Consider the following 15,706-nt stretch of genomic DNA (forward strand, 5'->3'; position numbering starts at 1 on the left):
AAATGACAGTTGTTACATCATCTTCACAAACTCTTTTTCAAAGGTCTTCGAGCCATGACTTGAGTGAGTGCCATGAGTGAAATAAATAAAACAATGAGCTGACTCAGAAGTAAAATAGGCGAAAATGAATCATTATGCACTTACCTTTGTGGCTGACAAGCTTGTTGATGCCCCAAAGCATTACAGATATCTGTTTTTTTACCAACCAGGGTTACTCAAATGTGTCTAACATTTTCCCTCATAATGGTCTGAAAAACATCCATACTTTCAATCCTGAGTTGACATAACGCCACACGGCTCCCACAGAGTGAGGAACAGGCGGGGATTTACGACACTTCAAGTGTCCAAGTGTTAATAGATTTGTTCTCGAGCTATTATTACCACTTTAGATTGGTTAATAATACGTAAAAATAACAGACGACGTGTGGACAGACCAATAGCGTAAGTTTGTGAAAAAATATGAAATCGACCATATTTGGACATATGAGGATTCCGCCCGACAGCAATAATATAAGCCCAAATAATGACAAATATACTGTTTTGAAGGGTAAACAAACTAAGCCTAACAATCTCTTTACGTAACAATTTAGTAGGATTCATGACAGGGAATCGGAAAATATTTTGGTTTACTTTTACTATTTACAGTTTTAAAAAGAAAACTTTGTATACTGTGTTTGCTGTCTGCCAGTGGTTTTCAAAATTTAAAATACAGCAGCTGAAATAAGTGTTGAACACATCACCATTTTTCTCACTGAACATACAACCCCAATTCCAATGAAGTTGGGACGTTGTGTTAAACAAATAAAAACAGAATACAATGATTTGCAAATCATGTTCAACCTCTATTTAATTGAATACACTACAAAGACAAGGTATTTAATGTTCAAACTGATAAACTATTGTTTTTAGCAAATAATAATTAACTTTGAATTTTATGGCTGCAACTACTAAAGATGAGCCACCTTCTGATCACAAACATTTAATTGTTGACAGTTACTTGGAACAGGGTGCCCAAAAATAACCTTTTAACGAGCCAGATGCTGCTTCACCAATATGTCCAAAGATAAAGACATCTGATAACATGCAGCTGTCTCTTGTAATCAATTATTTCATGTGAAAAAATTGTGCAGATGACAAATTGATGCATTCGCAAGCAATGGGTGGTGTGGCTCACAACAGGTTGCCACGTGCATGTTTTTCTTTTTTTTTTCTTTTTTTAACCGCTATCAGTTATCGACATTGGCACACACCTGGTTGGATGACAGAGCTTGCCGTTTTTGGCGGCCAAACTATGCGCTTCGCATCCCAGAGGTTCCACATGACATCACTGCTACATTCCAGTCCGCTGCTCTTGACGGCGGCTAATGTGCGACGAGATTAAAGTAAAATAAATAAGAACTCCCAGCAGGGTCCTAACATGGAATCAGAGTACTAGCTCGCCTGTCAGCAAAGCACCGTTGGCCTGTCCGTGTTTTGAATCAAGCCATCAAACCATCTGTGCCTCCTGTTTTCCATATGGAGTGAACTAAGCAGGTATGCAGCAAATACACCATCCGACAATGAGTCTAAGTGTGAGACGTGACTACCTCCCTTATTAGCTCATACTCGTGCTCCAGTATGTGGCATGCACGAGGCGAACCATTTAGACCAGAAGAGGCTGCTAAATGTGATCAGATAATGCATGTTTCTTTCGACATGTTGAAGCAGCACGAGGCTCATTACCAAATGGTATTTTTGTACTCTGTTTAAAATAGCTGTTAACACTTGAATGTTTGTGGTCACGAGGCATGTGGGACCGCAGCTACCGTGTTAGTCATACTGCATTCTGTTTGTTCTGTACAACAGCTCCTCTTCCTTATTCAGTAAAACCGCAAACCATAACCATAACTGTTTCCCATTTTTCATCATAATGATATAGGATATTGCCACAAAAACTATGGATATTTATGTGGACAAGGCCTTATTAATATAGAGTACCGGTAATATTAAACCAGAAATGTCTCTTCTTTTTTCTACTTCATTCCCTTTCAAATTTAAAGCCTATTAAATGTTTGCTTGAAGACACTGTCACCCCTCCACTTGACCACACTTCAAAACAATACTTTTGCCATTATTTATGTATATTATTTTAATATTAAGTAAACCCACAAGTGCCTCAGCTTGTTGACCTTTCATCTGTGCACCCTCATAAACTTTGGCAATAGGAATTATGTTTTTGATTACTTTGCCTTTTAGAGATTGCATAGACCAGTGGTTTGCAAACTTTTTATGCACCTTAAAAATGCACCTTGTTTCTCAAGTACCACGATAATGACCAACATTAATATACAGTAGTGTAGTAGGCCTGAGTGTTCATTAAAAAAAACAAGTCAGGTTTTATTCCTAAAATGTTGATTTAATATTATTTTAAACCACTGTAACATGATGCAGAGTTTGAACATTAACACTGTGCCTAAATACAAGAAAATAAAAAATAACCCAATCATTTTAATGATTCACTTAAGATGGATTATACATAACCGTTAAGTAAAAATTGGAACTAAATGAAAACACTTCTTAAAGATTAAATGCAAATGTATTTCTCTTAAAAGTTAAATACAACTGAATTGTAATTAATAAATGTTCTGTACTGGATTAAAAAAAAAAAAAAAAAACGTTTAAACCACTGTAACATGCACAGTTTGTCCATTTAACACAGTGATAGACCCCGTGCATCACTATTGTACTCGTACCAAACCACTGGCATAGAGCACACAAAGAATGCGGTATTCAAGGTATTTCGTTAACCACGAGGGGAGGGCGTACACACATAGCCTTGGGCGATGAGCCACATGCTGCTAAAGCAGTGATTCCCAACCATTGTGATGTGGCACATTAGTGTGCCGTGAGAACTCTTCAGGTGTGCCGCGGGAAATTATCAAAATTCTCTTAATTGGTCAGAAAATTATTATTTACGAAACATAATGGATGTTTTTTCATCTATCCATGCCAGCGATGTAGAGTGACTGACAGAACAAATAAATGCTCTTCTATTAGATGGCAAACAGTACATAATTGATTGGTGTATCTATTTTGTGTAGCATTTTAGTTTGTAGGTGTGCCGTGAGATTTTTCAAATATAAAATATGTGCCATGCCCCAATAAAGGTTGAAAATCACTGGTCTAAAGACATCAATATTAGATCTTGTGTTTTGGTAACTTTCCATTGCATAAATCTATTCCATAATATTTAGGATGAAAAAGCCAACACAAATTCATATTGTTTGAAATTCCATTTTTATGTTGCAGCATTTTTGAAGATCCTTAAAAAAGAAAAAAAAAATTGTTAGTGAACCAATGACATGTTATTCAAAGCCCAGACGGCCACATGCCTCCTCGGACCACTGGTCCTCACGCGCTTATGTGCAAGTGAAGCCTAAGGGGAGGTAACAGTAGCCTCATACGTGAGGCCGAGAGCCATCAACGTCTGCTTGTTCTATTTCTATGACACGCTCTAGCTCAGCAAGAGCTGGGTGATTGGAGGTGGGAGCGGGGTGGGGGGAGTGGTGTGGACCTGAGCGAGCGAGCTTGAGGGGAAGTCAGTGTGAGAGGGGATGAAGCTAGATTGAAAGGGTACAAGAAAACGGTTTTATTAGTCACTCGAGTGGTTCAAGCGTTCAAACTGCATGAAGGAATGTCCTGTGTGTAAGTGTGTAAGCAACATGCAAAAATATGTTTGAAAACATGGCGACCTAAAAATGTCATTATGGTAACGTTACGAATAATACATCACACACAGGAAATTGCTAGTATAGTAAAGTAAAATAAAAAAATAAATTAAAAAAAGTAAATTACCAATTCGATTCAAATTCAGTTAATACAGACATTAAAATCCAAGAAGCAGAACGGTCACATAAATATGTAAATATTACAGCCAAAAAAAGTTAAAATACATTTCATGAGTCAAGAGATAATATTTTAAACATTTTGTCACATAGGCTATCCAAAATCAGAGGGTCAACTCCTAATTAAATGAATAAATAACATCAAGTAGAAATCAAATCAAATAAATTTCAGTAAAATCGGAGTTGTTTTATTTAATAAATAGTTTTTACCAGTCTTGACATAAGCCATAAATAAAATTTCATAAATAAATAAATACATTTTGTTGAAAATAGTCCTTTTACCTATCCAAACCAAGTGGTTCAAACTCCTAAAAATGCAATTGAATTAATGTCACCATTTTATTGAGAGTATTTTTTATAGACATTCAGACAGAAAGAAAAGCAGTTTTCGTTTTTTATAATTTTTTTGTTGCATTTCTATGCTTCATCACCGCACATACTGTACTTTTCACATATTAGTATATTGGAAGTGATCTCTTTTCATTTAGAAAGCAAGAAATCAAACCATTTCGAACCTCCCACCTACTAACAAGACGTTCCTGCGTAAATTTTGAATTAGCCTAATAACTGTACCAGGATTATCCATACGAACATGCATACGAACACCAAAAATGGTCATGGCCCCTTGACAGTTAAGTCCCATCAACCCCCCCACCCTCATTCGATGCCATGGGTGCCTCAAACTCTTGATTCTAATCCTTCACTCTAGAACAAAAAGACGCAGTACACATACAGTCACTGAAATCAGCTTTTTAGGTTCAATTGACTCTCCCTCCTCCACCTGACACAGAAAGGCAAGTTTACATTTTTAGAAAGATTGATACAAAGATAAAGCTCGCAAGCATGCCAACAAAATGAGACAAGAAACACGTCTGCTGTTGGTTACCATATGCCAGAGCAGCACGCCTGTAATTTTGGCAGTGCCCCAATCATTTTCAATGCGAGTTTGTGGGTAGTTTTTAGGGAGTTGGCATCGCCATGATAAAACAGAATTTAAAAAAAATAGTCCAATTCGAACTCGGCGGAGATGAATTTTTTCATACCTCGTTTGTGGGGGTACATTTAACACTGTGTGAGCCGCATTTTAACTGAAAACAATGGCAGAATATGAGAAATATTAACAAGGCCTAAGTACGAAGCAGCCTTTGTAATATCAATGTGGTGAGCAAGACACAATAAAACTGAGCCTTCAGAGGGTGAAACCACTGATTGAATTGCTTTCCTGTGTTTTTCCATCATCCCACATATTTTTTACGAGGAGCGAGATGCACATATACTGCAGCACTTACCCCTGGCAGTGTTTTCTGTTCATGGAGGGCGTTCTGGGCTTTGATGGCAGACTCTCGGGCGCAGTAGGTGAGGAACGCACAACCTGTAAAAATAGGCACACAAAGTTAGGAATAAAAGCAGACACGCAACAACGGTTCACATAAGAGCTCTCAGTAAAGACACCAAGGCCACACAATTGTGAAAAATAGTGGTAGTAATGGCTGAATGTCCCTAAGGTCGTACAGCTCGGAATTCGACTAAAGTATGACCTTTAAATTTGTACTAAACTTCTTCTTTGTGCAAATAGTTAGCTTAATAGCATAATTGCCAAGGTCATTTTTAATTGGCAGGTACAGTCTTAATGTGTTAGCTAGAAATTGTTTTCTTTATGTGTTTTCTTTAATTTATGTGTAAATGCTCAGTTTTTTTTCTTGTTTTACTAAAAATGTAAAAAATAAAACTTGAGCAATTCTACTATGAGGCTAATGAAATATTAAAATTTGCACGTACGAAGAGATGTAAAGCCCTGTCACTTTGACCACTTTGCTTGTACCAGTTGACAAGTAGCAATAAGTCACTCTTCTTTGTTGAACCTCCACCACAAAACGAGCTAAAAGGATTATGGTTGCCACTTAGTGTACAGAAGTTTGACAACTAAATTGGGACTTCACAGAGATGTGTGCAAAAAGTGCGACTTTGTCAGTCTCATCAAGTTGTGCATGTATAATAAAATAAAACAAAAATCTCTTATGTCACGGTGAAAAAGGTTAAAACCTTTGGTAGTTTAGATAAAAACTCTGCACTTAGTGCGAATGTTTTTTCAACTAAAAGAATTGAGATGAGTCACTTGTCTGATATTAATCATGAAGGATTTTCAGGACTATAGCACAGGAAATAGGAGAAGTCATGATTTTTAGTTGATGATAGACAATATTTGAATCTTTGTTTGGTCAGAAATATTATTTATAAATGTTATTAACTGGACAAGTGGGACATATTAAAACAGTTATGTAAAAAGTTAAACTGTCAATAATCCCCATTTAAAACTGGAGGAGAAGCTAAATTCTCCTTTTTACATGGATTAGCGTTTATACAACGATCCACAAAAACCTTTCACCTCTATCTCGGCAAAAAAAAAAAAAAAAAAAACATTTAAAGGGAAAATTTGTAGGGAAATTGATTAAGTAGGTTTTGGGCTATGCTGGTTAACTTTAACCAGCATCAAAATGTAATGCCATACCCTTTGACAAGGTTATATAGATGTACGTTGTATTACAGTTTGGGTAAGAAATACATAAATCTCTTTTTTTTTTTTAATTTGGGTTAGCTACAGATTATTCTGGGAGAATCTGGAATTATTTGCACTTCCACTTAATAAATGTACCAGAACAGACTGCTGGATGTGATCAGATCATATCTTCAGTCATATCTTTAGACTTGGTGAACCAGTGTGTGACTCACTGCCCATGGTTATTTTTGTTCTTTGTTCCAAGTAAACAATTGTATGTTTATGATCAGCAGCCGTCTTAAATTCATCAGAAGATCCCATTTTGTAAATTCTGTGCGACATCTACTCTTTCTGTAGGTATAAAAGAAAAAATGCCGTTTTCCAGTGTTTATTACAGTAATATAGAAATGTTTGCGACGCGAATGGACCCAAAAGGAACATGTCGGCAAAAACTATCAAAAAAGGACAGGATATCTAGCTGTAAAAAAAATATCATTTCTGACTGTGGTGTGTGTGTGCATTCGCTAATGGCCGCCGCACTCGGGTGAGAGGCGTGCACATCCACACAACATCTGTCAGAAGAGAGACGAGGGATGAAGAGAAAGCAGATGGAGTATTGAGGCAATCATTTTCCCCCCGACTGTCTGAATAAATAGATTTGCTTGTTTTCCATTAATGGGGTTCACACGGGTTATGGTGCATCATATTTTCTGACGCTCCAACGGCGGTTTAGTGCATTTTAGATCTCATTTCAACATCCAGATCTATTCAAATCGGCCGGTTATGTATTGTTGTAGTAGTGTTGGTGCACAGATAATATTGTAACTCCAGATTCTATCTCAAACTTGGATGGAATAGACTAGACTGCTGGTGTGTCACCTCAGTGGCCCTGTCAACTTTGACCCCTGTGACCCGATCCAGGGTGTCACGTATTGATCCATTGATTGACATGAAACCACTTCACAGCTTTAAATCTTTCTCCCTCAAGCTAATGAGATAGAAGGGCTGCATTAAACTTTCTGCCCTTACAAATATAATAATGCATAGTTTTGGCTGACACTGTCAGAGAATTATTAAAGTAGCACTTTAAAGGCTAAAGAATAAAATTTGGAAACTTAAAGTGGAAGTTTGCAATTTAAAAAACAAAAATGCTTTTTGTTTATTTGTTCAGACAAATACAGTCATTATTACTTGACAGTAGTAATAAATACGATAAGTATAATCTGTAAAAAAAATAAATTAAAAAATGAAAATCAGCCGACTCTGGCCTGTGCCAGCTTCACACCGATCTGGTACTTTCTTACACCAGATACTTACAGTAAATATTATCAGGTTGAAGTTTTATTTTTTTGCAAGGCCATGGGTGTGTGCACGCAATGGGTGCGCCCGCGATTGCGCAATAAATGACTGACACCTCATAAGTTACACCTTCTGTCTCTGATTGGTTGTTTTTCCTCAGGCCCTGTGTTTGTGTGTTTATCAAATTAGAGGCACAAGTCAAAATGACTGTTTTAAGAAATAAACAAACAAACAAAAACAAATAGGATTCTGGCAGACCATATTTGGTCCATAAGCCTCAGGTTCCCACACCTGTTCTATTTCATCTACCTACCCCATCCCTCATGTGTGTGGGTCATAACCTTAGAGGTGGCTGGCTGTAAAACTCTGGGCAGATGGCCTCCATAGTATCATTGCAACCCTAACGTAATGATTTCCAATGGTCGCCATGCAAATCACTCAGTCACTCACACTGCTACCAAGCCATCCACCCCCTCACATTATTTCCTCTGCAAACATCAACATTGTTTTTTTTTTTTTGTGTGTTTGTTTCTTAAATGGCTAGGGGTGAGGGGAAGCAGAATTTACTCTTATGGTCTGTTTCTGCTGTTAGTTTACTTGATAATTGCCAGCCCTATATCGAAATGAGAAACAAGTGTGTCTTGCATTACAATCGCAACTTATTTATGATAATAAATTAATAACAACTGCAAACATTCTGTGCGCTTTTAATGTATGGCTTGATAAGAATTCGCGGGCCACAGGCGCTTTAATGACTCCATAATTGAGAACCCAAACAGGCGCAAATTGCCAAGCGCTGCACTGCATACCAATTGTGCGAAAGGGGAAAATGATGAAATAGTTTGAAACCCTAAATATTTTTTTTTTTTTTTTTTTTTTTTTTTTTTAAAGCTATGGCATCCTGCTGACAAAGCAATGGGGGAAGCCTTCCTATTGTGAGGAGATGATCCTTTGCATCATCTTATAGCAACCTTTAAGCAGCCTTCTCTGCCACATTGATTTCACCTCCAAAGAGAAAGAAATACCTCCTCTGCTGTCTCTTTGCGGCAGCCAAATCTGTCTTGTTCCCTTCTTTTTCCAACGCATCCTGGCTCTCATTTCCTAATGATTTCGTTTCAAGTGAGCGCCGTGTGTGTACTGGGAAATAGGGCCTAGTCTCTTCATCGCCACTGTGTTGAATTGCCATGTAATTAAAAAGTGAATAAGTGAATGAGACGGGAGGGAGCAGCTGAGGATGGCGTACAGCTTGGCGTCACCTCGCTTTTGCATGTGGAATACTCTGGTAATTCAATTTCCTTAGCCGAAGCTACATTTAATATTTGAGGAAAGGTACAAGAATCGAGTTTCTTATCAATTTGAGGTCGCGTTTGTTTTTATCCTGCTGCACACTGAACAACGTGGCAGGACAAGCCTGAACTGGACAATCGCAGACAAATTGCTGTCTACGACTCAAACCCGAACACTGGTCGATTGACCCTTGCACTAACTCGCTACAGTTGAAAAACTGCGACCCCTGGTGTTCTTATCAGGAAACAAGAGCAATACATGTAACAAGATTACATAATTTAATGACAAATTGTATGTACTGTAACTGTAATCCAATACAATATGTGCAATTAAAATCCAGTTGCTTTTGGAAATTTCCATGATGACAATTTTAGTTGAATCTGAAAAAGAGCCTCAAAAGCTCAGATTTTTTTCATATCACTTTCTACTCCTAAAGTCTACGCTTGTGATTGGGTCTCAAACATTACATATTTCAGATTCAAGATGGCGCTTATCCGTGTGGACGCCTCGGTTACGTGCTCTCTAGTATTGTCTATGTTTTTGTGTTTTTCGTTCATCTTTGGAGACATTACGCCACTCACCTACACAAGGGAAGACTTACTAAACATCAGGGAGTCTACCCCGGACTTTCTTTCACCAACTTTTGCAAATCCGCTCAGTTTTTCTGCGAGTTACTCGCCGGGGGTAGGGCGGGTGCGGTCGATGGCGCATGGAGACGTAGGCGATGAAGGGGGAAGCGTGCCGACATCCAAGTGAAGCTCCGCAAGATAGGATACTGATTGACGTTCCCGTCGATCCACATGGCGGATGTACGCTCCCTACCCAACAAAATGGACGAGCTTCATCTTCTGACAAAGATCAGTAAAGACTTCGGACGTTCCGCCGGCCCTGTACTTTACGGAGATTTGGCTTTGTGAACTTGTCCCTGATGGCGCCGTAATGCTTCCCGCCTTCCATCTTCACCGGGCAGGCCGCGTCATGGAGTTATCGGGGAATACAAAAGGCGGCGGGATATGCTTCTATATCAATGAAAAATGGTGTACTGACGTCACGGAGCTCAGCACACACTGTACCCCGGGACTTAGAGTCGATGATTTTGAACGGTAAGCCATTCTACTTGCCTCATGAGTTCGCCGAATCATTCATTCTCGCCGGTGTTTACATTCCACCCCAAGCTAACACGAATGTCGCACTGCTAACGCTCACTGAACAAGTAAGCGATATTGGAAAAAAAACAGCCAGACTCACCCCTCATTATTCTTAGGGAACGTAAACAAAGCTAAACTCAACCACAAACTTCCTAAATATAAGCAGCACATCAACTGCATACGCATACCGTGCCATACCTCGTGCAACTCTGGGCTCGTCTGATCTCTGCTTAATTCACTTAATACCAACATACAGGAAAGAACTTAAATGTGAAAAGCCTATGGTGAAAGCAGTGAAATAGTGGACTAACGAAGCAAAGATAGAACTTCAAAGCTGTCTAGACTGCACAGACTGGAGTGTCTTTGAAAATTCAGCCGGCAGCCCGGATGAATATACGGACACGGTCACATCCTATATCAGTTTCTGTGAAGAGGTGTGTGTACCAACAAAGTCATTTTGCATGTTCAATAACAACAAACCGTAGTCCACCGCCAAATTTAAGCAACTTCGCCAGGCTAAAGAGGACGCATATTGAAGTGGGGATAGGGCCCTGTATAATCATGCTAGAAACCAGCTGACTAAATAAAATAACATTGCAAAGAGAACCTAAGCAGTAAAGTTAGAAAAACATTTTATTGCCACATCTTGGTCACCACCTCTTCCAGCTCCTTCCCTCAAGTAGGTGCTATCGAACAATGCAAACTAAAACAAGCAGACATTTCAACAGCTTCTTCCCTCTTGCCATTAACTTCTTAAACAGTTAACTTACAATTCCATTGCAACATGCTGCCAATTTTTTGTCTTAAGTTTGTTGTCACATTTCTGTCGGGCCAATTATACATTATTCGTGCAGTCACTGTAGTAGTCTCGCCAAACTGCACTATTTGCATATCTGTTGTTGATATGTGCCTGAGTAGCATCTGCAACATTTGCAAAATCGACAATGTCCCAGATTATCGCACTACTAATCACTTTAAACTCCATACATTTCTTGAAGTCTTGGCGCAATGCACAATGGTCATTGCACCGGACTATTGTTCTCTTAGTCATTTCAAACTGCTCTAATTGGTAGAGGACTCTGCATCTTTTTGCATAATTGTCAGAAAAAATAAAAAATAACAATAATTGTACCGGCACTACCACATTACTGGCAACCTTCTATTGCTCAGTGACTGCTTTTTTTAATGTCTTTATGTCTCAAAAGTATTCTCTGTCAATTGACTGTTGTCGTACTAGAGCGGCTCCAGCTACCGGAGACAAATTCCTTGTATGTTTTTGACATACTTGGCAAATAAAGATGATTCTGATATTTTTCCAAATATATCAAAGCACCATTATATGGTGGTTTTGAAAAGGTTACGCTAAGTTACACTTTTGAACACAAAAGAACAACATTGACTTTTGAACACATTCATCTTTATAATTTTGGGTTTTTTTATGGAACGGTCACTTATCTGGTTTGTCATATGAAGCGATTTTAGCCTGGTTTACATGAAGCCTTGTATTCCGATTAGAATCGGTTTAGAAGCCCAAACCAAATGAAAGTGTGGCATATAAAGACCTCAATTGGAATAGCTGTGGAGGTCTGAAGTGCATTTGTCACTAAAATCATTGCTAGCAATGCAAGGCAAAATAGGCCGAGTGACGGACGTTCAGTCACTCGTAAGTCGAGGTACGACTGTGAATGTGAATTTGCGACCAGCGTGCTGCTAAGTCCCATATTGTGCGCTGTTACTGCTATTTGCATAGAATGTACATGTAAAAAACGATTGTTCCGAATCTGCCACTTTGGCAACTAGTGGTTAGCGTCAAATGCAGAGGATCAATATGAAGGTGGGGACATCAATTATACACACTTCAGTTCTTTGAACCGATTTCACTCGCTTCTTTGACCGTTCCCTTCTCCATCTTCCTTGCCCCTCCTGACAACCAAGCTGCCCCAGAGTAATGAGAAATTGTGAACTCGCTCGCTCACACCATTTCCTTACTGGGGAAAGTGTAAAGGTAGGTGAAAAAGTCCCGCTCGTTACCCTCACACATCTTTTGTGAATGCTATCAGTGGTGCTAGATTACTTGCTTACTTCATTTACTCCCACCCCACCACTCTTCGTGTGGGGTGGCTGCCTAGGGAAGATAGAGGGTAGAGGGATGGGAGCGGGGGGAGGTTGGGGAAACCGAAACGCACAACATCAGCACTGATACATGATTATGACCTGAATCATTGGCTGGAGGGGAGGCTCTGAGGCACAAATTGACCAAGAGGGGGGTAATCAGTGTAGTCTCTGAGAAGCTCTTATAAGCACCCCTTTACCCTGGAAAAATAAAGATTCCCAATCTGCTCCCAAGAACGTCATTCAGATGCTAGGAGAAGAAGAAGGAATTAAGGGAGGAGGTGTAATAAAATGCTTTGACTCATCATTGTTCTGACAACAATATTTTCTCTGCCCAGGCTTAATGGCTTTGTAATGAGTGCCGTAATATAAGCAGTAGCCTCGCGTAACCTGTAACCTTAATTAGGTCAGACAGGCACCTCAAATGGAGGTGGATGGGAGTGGGGGTGCTCAGTCACCATCTCCTCCACGTCGCAAATCTGACTGCATCCTTCCATCAGGCCGTCGTCAATCACTCTTCCTAAATCCTCCTCCATTTCTCCTTTCACCGCCCCTCACCTTGAGCTACGACTGGAACTCATGAATGTGAATAGCAGGGTTGACAGTCATGGGACGCTCAAAGTGGAATACTGTATTTACTCGGGTAGTGTCCTGCACTCTAATAGATATTGTCCCCTGACTGTAAATAAATACATGCCAAGAGGGGAAAAACAGGTGGTGCCACTAATTACCGTTACTTTTGTCCCTTTTCTAGTGCACAGTACCGTCTCGCTTCACAGCTCTCATTCAAATAGTGTAGCGGGAAACTGTGAAAACCACGCAGCATTGAACGCTTCACAACAAGACATGCAATATATATATATATATATATATATATATATATACCAGAAACTATGATCCCAAAACACCTAAATATTATTTCAAACTCATCTTACAACATTACCTTTAAAATGTTGAAGTGAACTGAGGTACTTCATTTAGACAAAAATCTTTGCCGCCATCTTGGAGCAACTTTGTTGAAGTGGTTTGAGGAGTTTCATTTTTACGAACGTAGTGCTTTGATGCGATCTTGTGGCATCTGTAGAAAAGTTTCCCTTAAATACATAGATCTTCGTCTCTCAATCATGATGTATACTATGCAATACTTTCTTGAAACCAATTACTATTTTCCTATTGGACATGGCTTTGGGGCCAAATTACATGCCAAATTACACGCACACAGCGAGTCATCCGCTGCGCAAATTGTCTCGAATGACTTACTGCTCAGCAGATACTGTAGCTCCTGAATGTGGCAGGCTTTCATCTGGGATTTTGGTGCCTTACTTGAACAAACTCCACCTAGGGAATTAACCCAATCACAATCAAATGTAGGAGTGTTCATCGTAGCGTGTGGGCCAACCTTGGCTGCAAACTTTGATAATTTGCCTTGAAACACCAGACTCCCATAATGCTGTTCTACAAGCTCATCTTGAACGAAAGTGCTGTGGATGAATACGGGGCCACCCAAATAAGATCCATACGTCAAGTTCTATAATGTAGAACTATAGCAGGACTATCTTTAGAGTATACTGTGCAGGTAATGGCGACAGGAAAAGGCAAAAAAAAAATATTTTCTTAACCATCTCCTCATAGGGGCGTCACGGTGGGCGACTGGTTAGAGCGTCTGAGGACTGGGGTTCAATCCCCGGCTCCGCCTGTGCGGAGTTTGCATGTTCTCCCCGTGCCTGCGTGTATTTTCCCCGGGCACTCCGGTTTCCTCCCACATCCCAAAAACATGCATGGTAGGTTAATTGACAACTCTAAATTGCCCGTAGGTGTGAATGTGAGTGCGAATGGTTGTTTGTTTGTATGTGCCCTGAGATTAGCTGGCAACCAGTTCAGGGTGTACCCCGCTTCCTGCCCGATGATAGCTGGGATAGGCTCCAGCACGCCCGCAACCTAGTGAGGAGAAGCGACTCAGAAAATGGATGGATGGATCTCCTCATAGGGGCAATATTGGATTCCTCCCATATTCTTACCATGATTAAAAATGCATTTGTAAAAATAAAGGCCACCCCTTCAAAGACACCTTGTATGCTCTGCAGTGGAATAAATCTGTGCTCTACTGTGTTTCTGATTCCTAAGCAACTTTGAACCTCAGACCCTCCCTGGTATCCTCTCTGACCCCTGAGCAGGAGACCGGGACCATTGATTTGTTGCTACTCGCTCTCATGGACTCCACTTGCCTCCGACGAGCAGTCAAGCAGATCTATAGGCGGCGCATCCCAAAGGAGCGCCTGTGTCGTGTACTTACACACCATACACGTGTTAGGGTGAAGCGTGCGCGGCCTAATAAGGCTGACAAAGGAAATAAATTCTTTTTGAGATGCTCTGCGTACACTCCAAGGGGGATCAATATTGGGGTAAAGAAGCCATCATAAAAAAGAAGGATGAACTGACACAGCAAGACAGGGAGTAATTCTCCCAATACTTAAGACTATACACTGCGGGAATAACAACATTAAAGGACAGCCGGATTCCATTTCCAACAGGCTCCTAATAAAGTTGCCAGGGGATTGGGGCCTCTTTGGGAGGCGACATGACAGATTCAAGTGGGCATCGATCCCCAAGTGGGCCAGAATTCTTTCAATAGGTGACGCTATTGGCCTTAGAGCACGTTGAAAACGTGAACTCTGTGCCCTTTTTCGTTAGACTCTCCTGGTACTCCATTCTGCTTTTGCTATTAAAGTCAGCAACAGAACTATAAATACATCAAGCCACCCACATCCCGGATGAGGAATCTAATTGACACAGTTAATGGATGGACTTTCACAGAGCTGTAAGTAATGTGGAGGTTGCCACTTAGCGCCTCCTGCCGTTTTACTTCTGGGAGGCCAAAGAGAGTGAACCTGCCAAGTCAACAGCTCTGACGCGTCACTCCCTTCCTGCAAATGAGCAGGTGTTTTTTTTTTTTTCATTTTTCTCTCTTTTTTACACAAAAATCAATACACAACACCACCCTCCAACCCTGGCAAGGAAGTTTCAAAAGATGTGTCATACCTTTACTGTAATACAATGGTTCTTTGCCCGTGCACAACAGAAATAAACAGAATGATTAGGAATAGTTTATAAAATTACAAAAATAGTACCAGTATACTAGACAATCTGTAACTGGATTCATGACTCGTCAAAATGATGTAGATACTGTATCTCAAACTGGATTTACAGATATCTACAATTCAACTGCAAAAAATATGTACTTCACTATTTGATATGTGCAAATGAATTGTAGATATCTGCAATGAGAAACCCCATACACATGAATCTTAAAAGTGACATAATTTGTCCTTGGCTCAATGATGTTGTGGATATCTGAAATGCTCTTTTTGACCAGGCAAAACTGAATAAAAAATATCTGCAACATCATTTCACCTAGGACAAATGCAGATTTCCGCTATGTGAATTACCGATGTCTGCAATTGAACTGTCGATATCTGTAA

At 39.9% G+C, this 15,706-nt stretch overlaps 1 protein-coding gene across 5 annotated transcripts in view; it reads right to left on the reverse strand.

Moving 5' to 3' along the window:
• celf5a (cugbp, Elav-like family member 5a) overlaps positions 1–15,706 on the reverse strand; it is a 325,603-nt gene that overhangs the window by 281,883 nt on the left and 28,014 nt on the right. For all 5 annotated transcript variants that reach the window (XM_061684864.1, XM_061684866.1, XM_061684865.1 and 2 more), the window contains exon 3: positions 5,174–5,256. In XM_061684864.1, the coding sequence (XP_061540848.1) occupies positions 5,174–5,256 (83 nt within the window). The remainder of the gene's footprint in view (positions 1–5,173; positions 5,257–15,706) is intronic.

Source organism: Phycodurus eques, chromosome 8, assembly GCF_024500275.1.
Source record: "Phycodurus eques isolate BA_2022a chromosome 8, UOR_Pequ_1.1, whole genome shotgun sequence".
NCBI classification, from domain to species: Eukaryota; Metazoa; Chordata; class Actinopteri; order Syngnathiformes; family Syngnathidae; genus Phycodurus; species Phycodurus eques.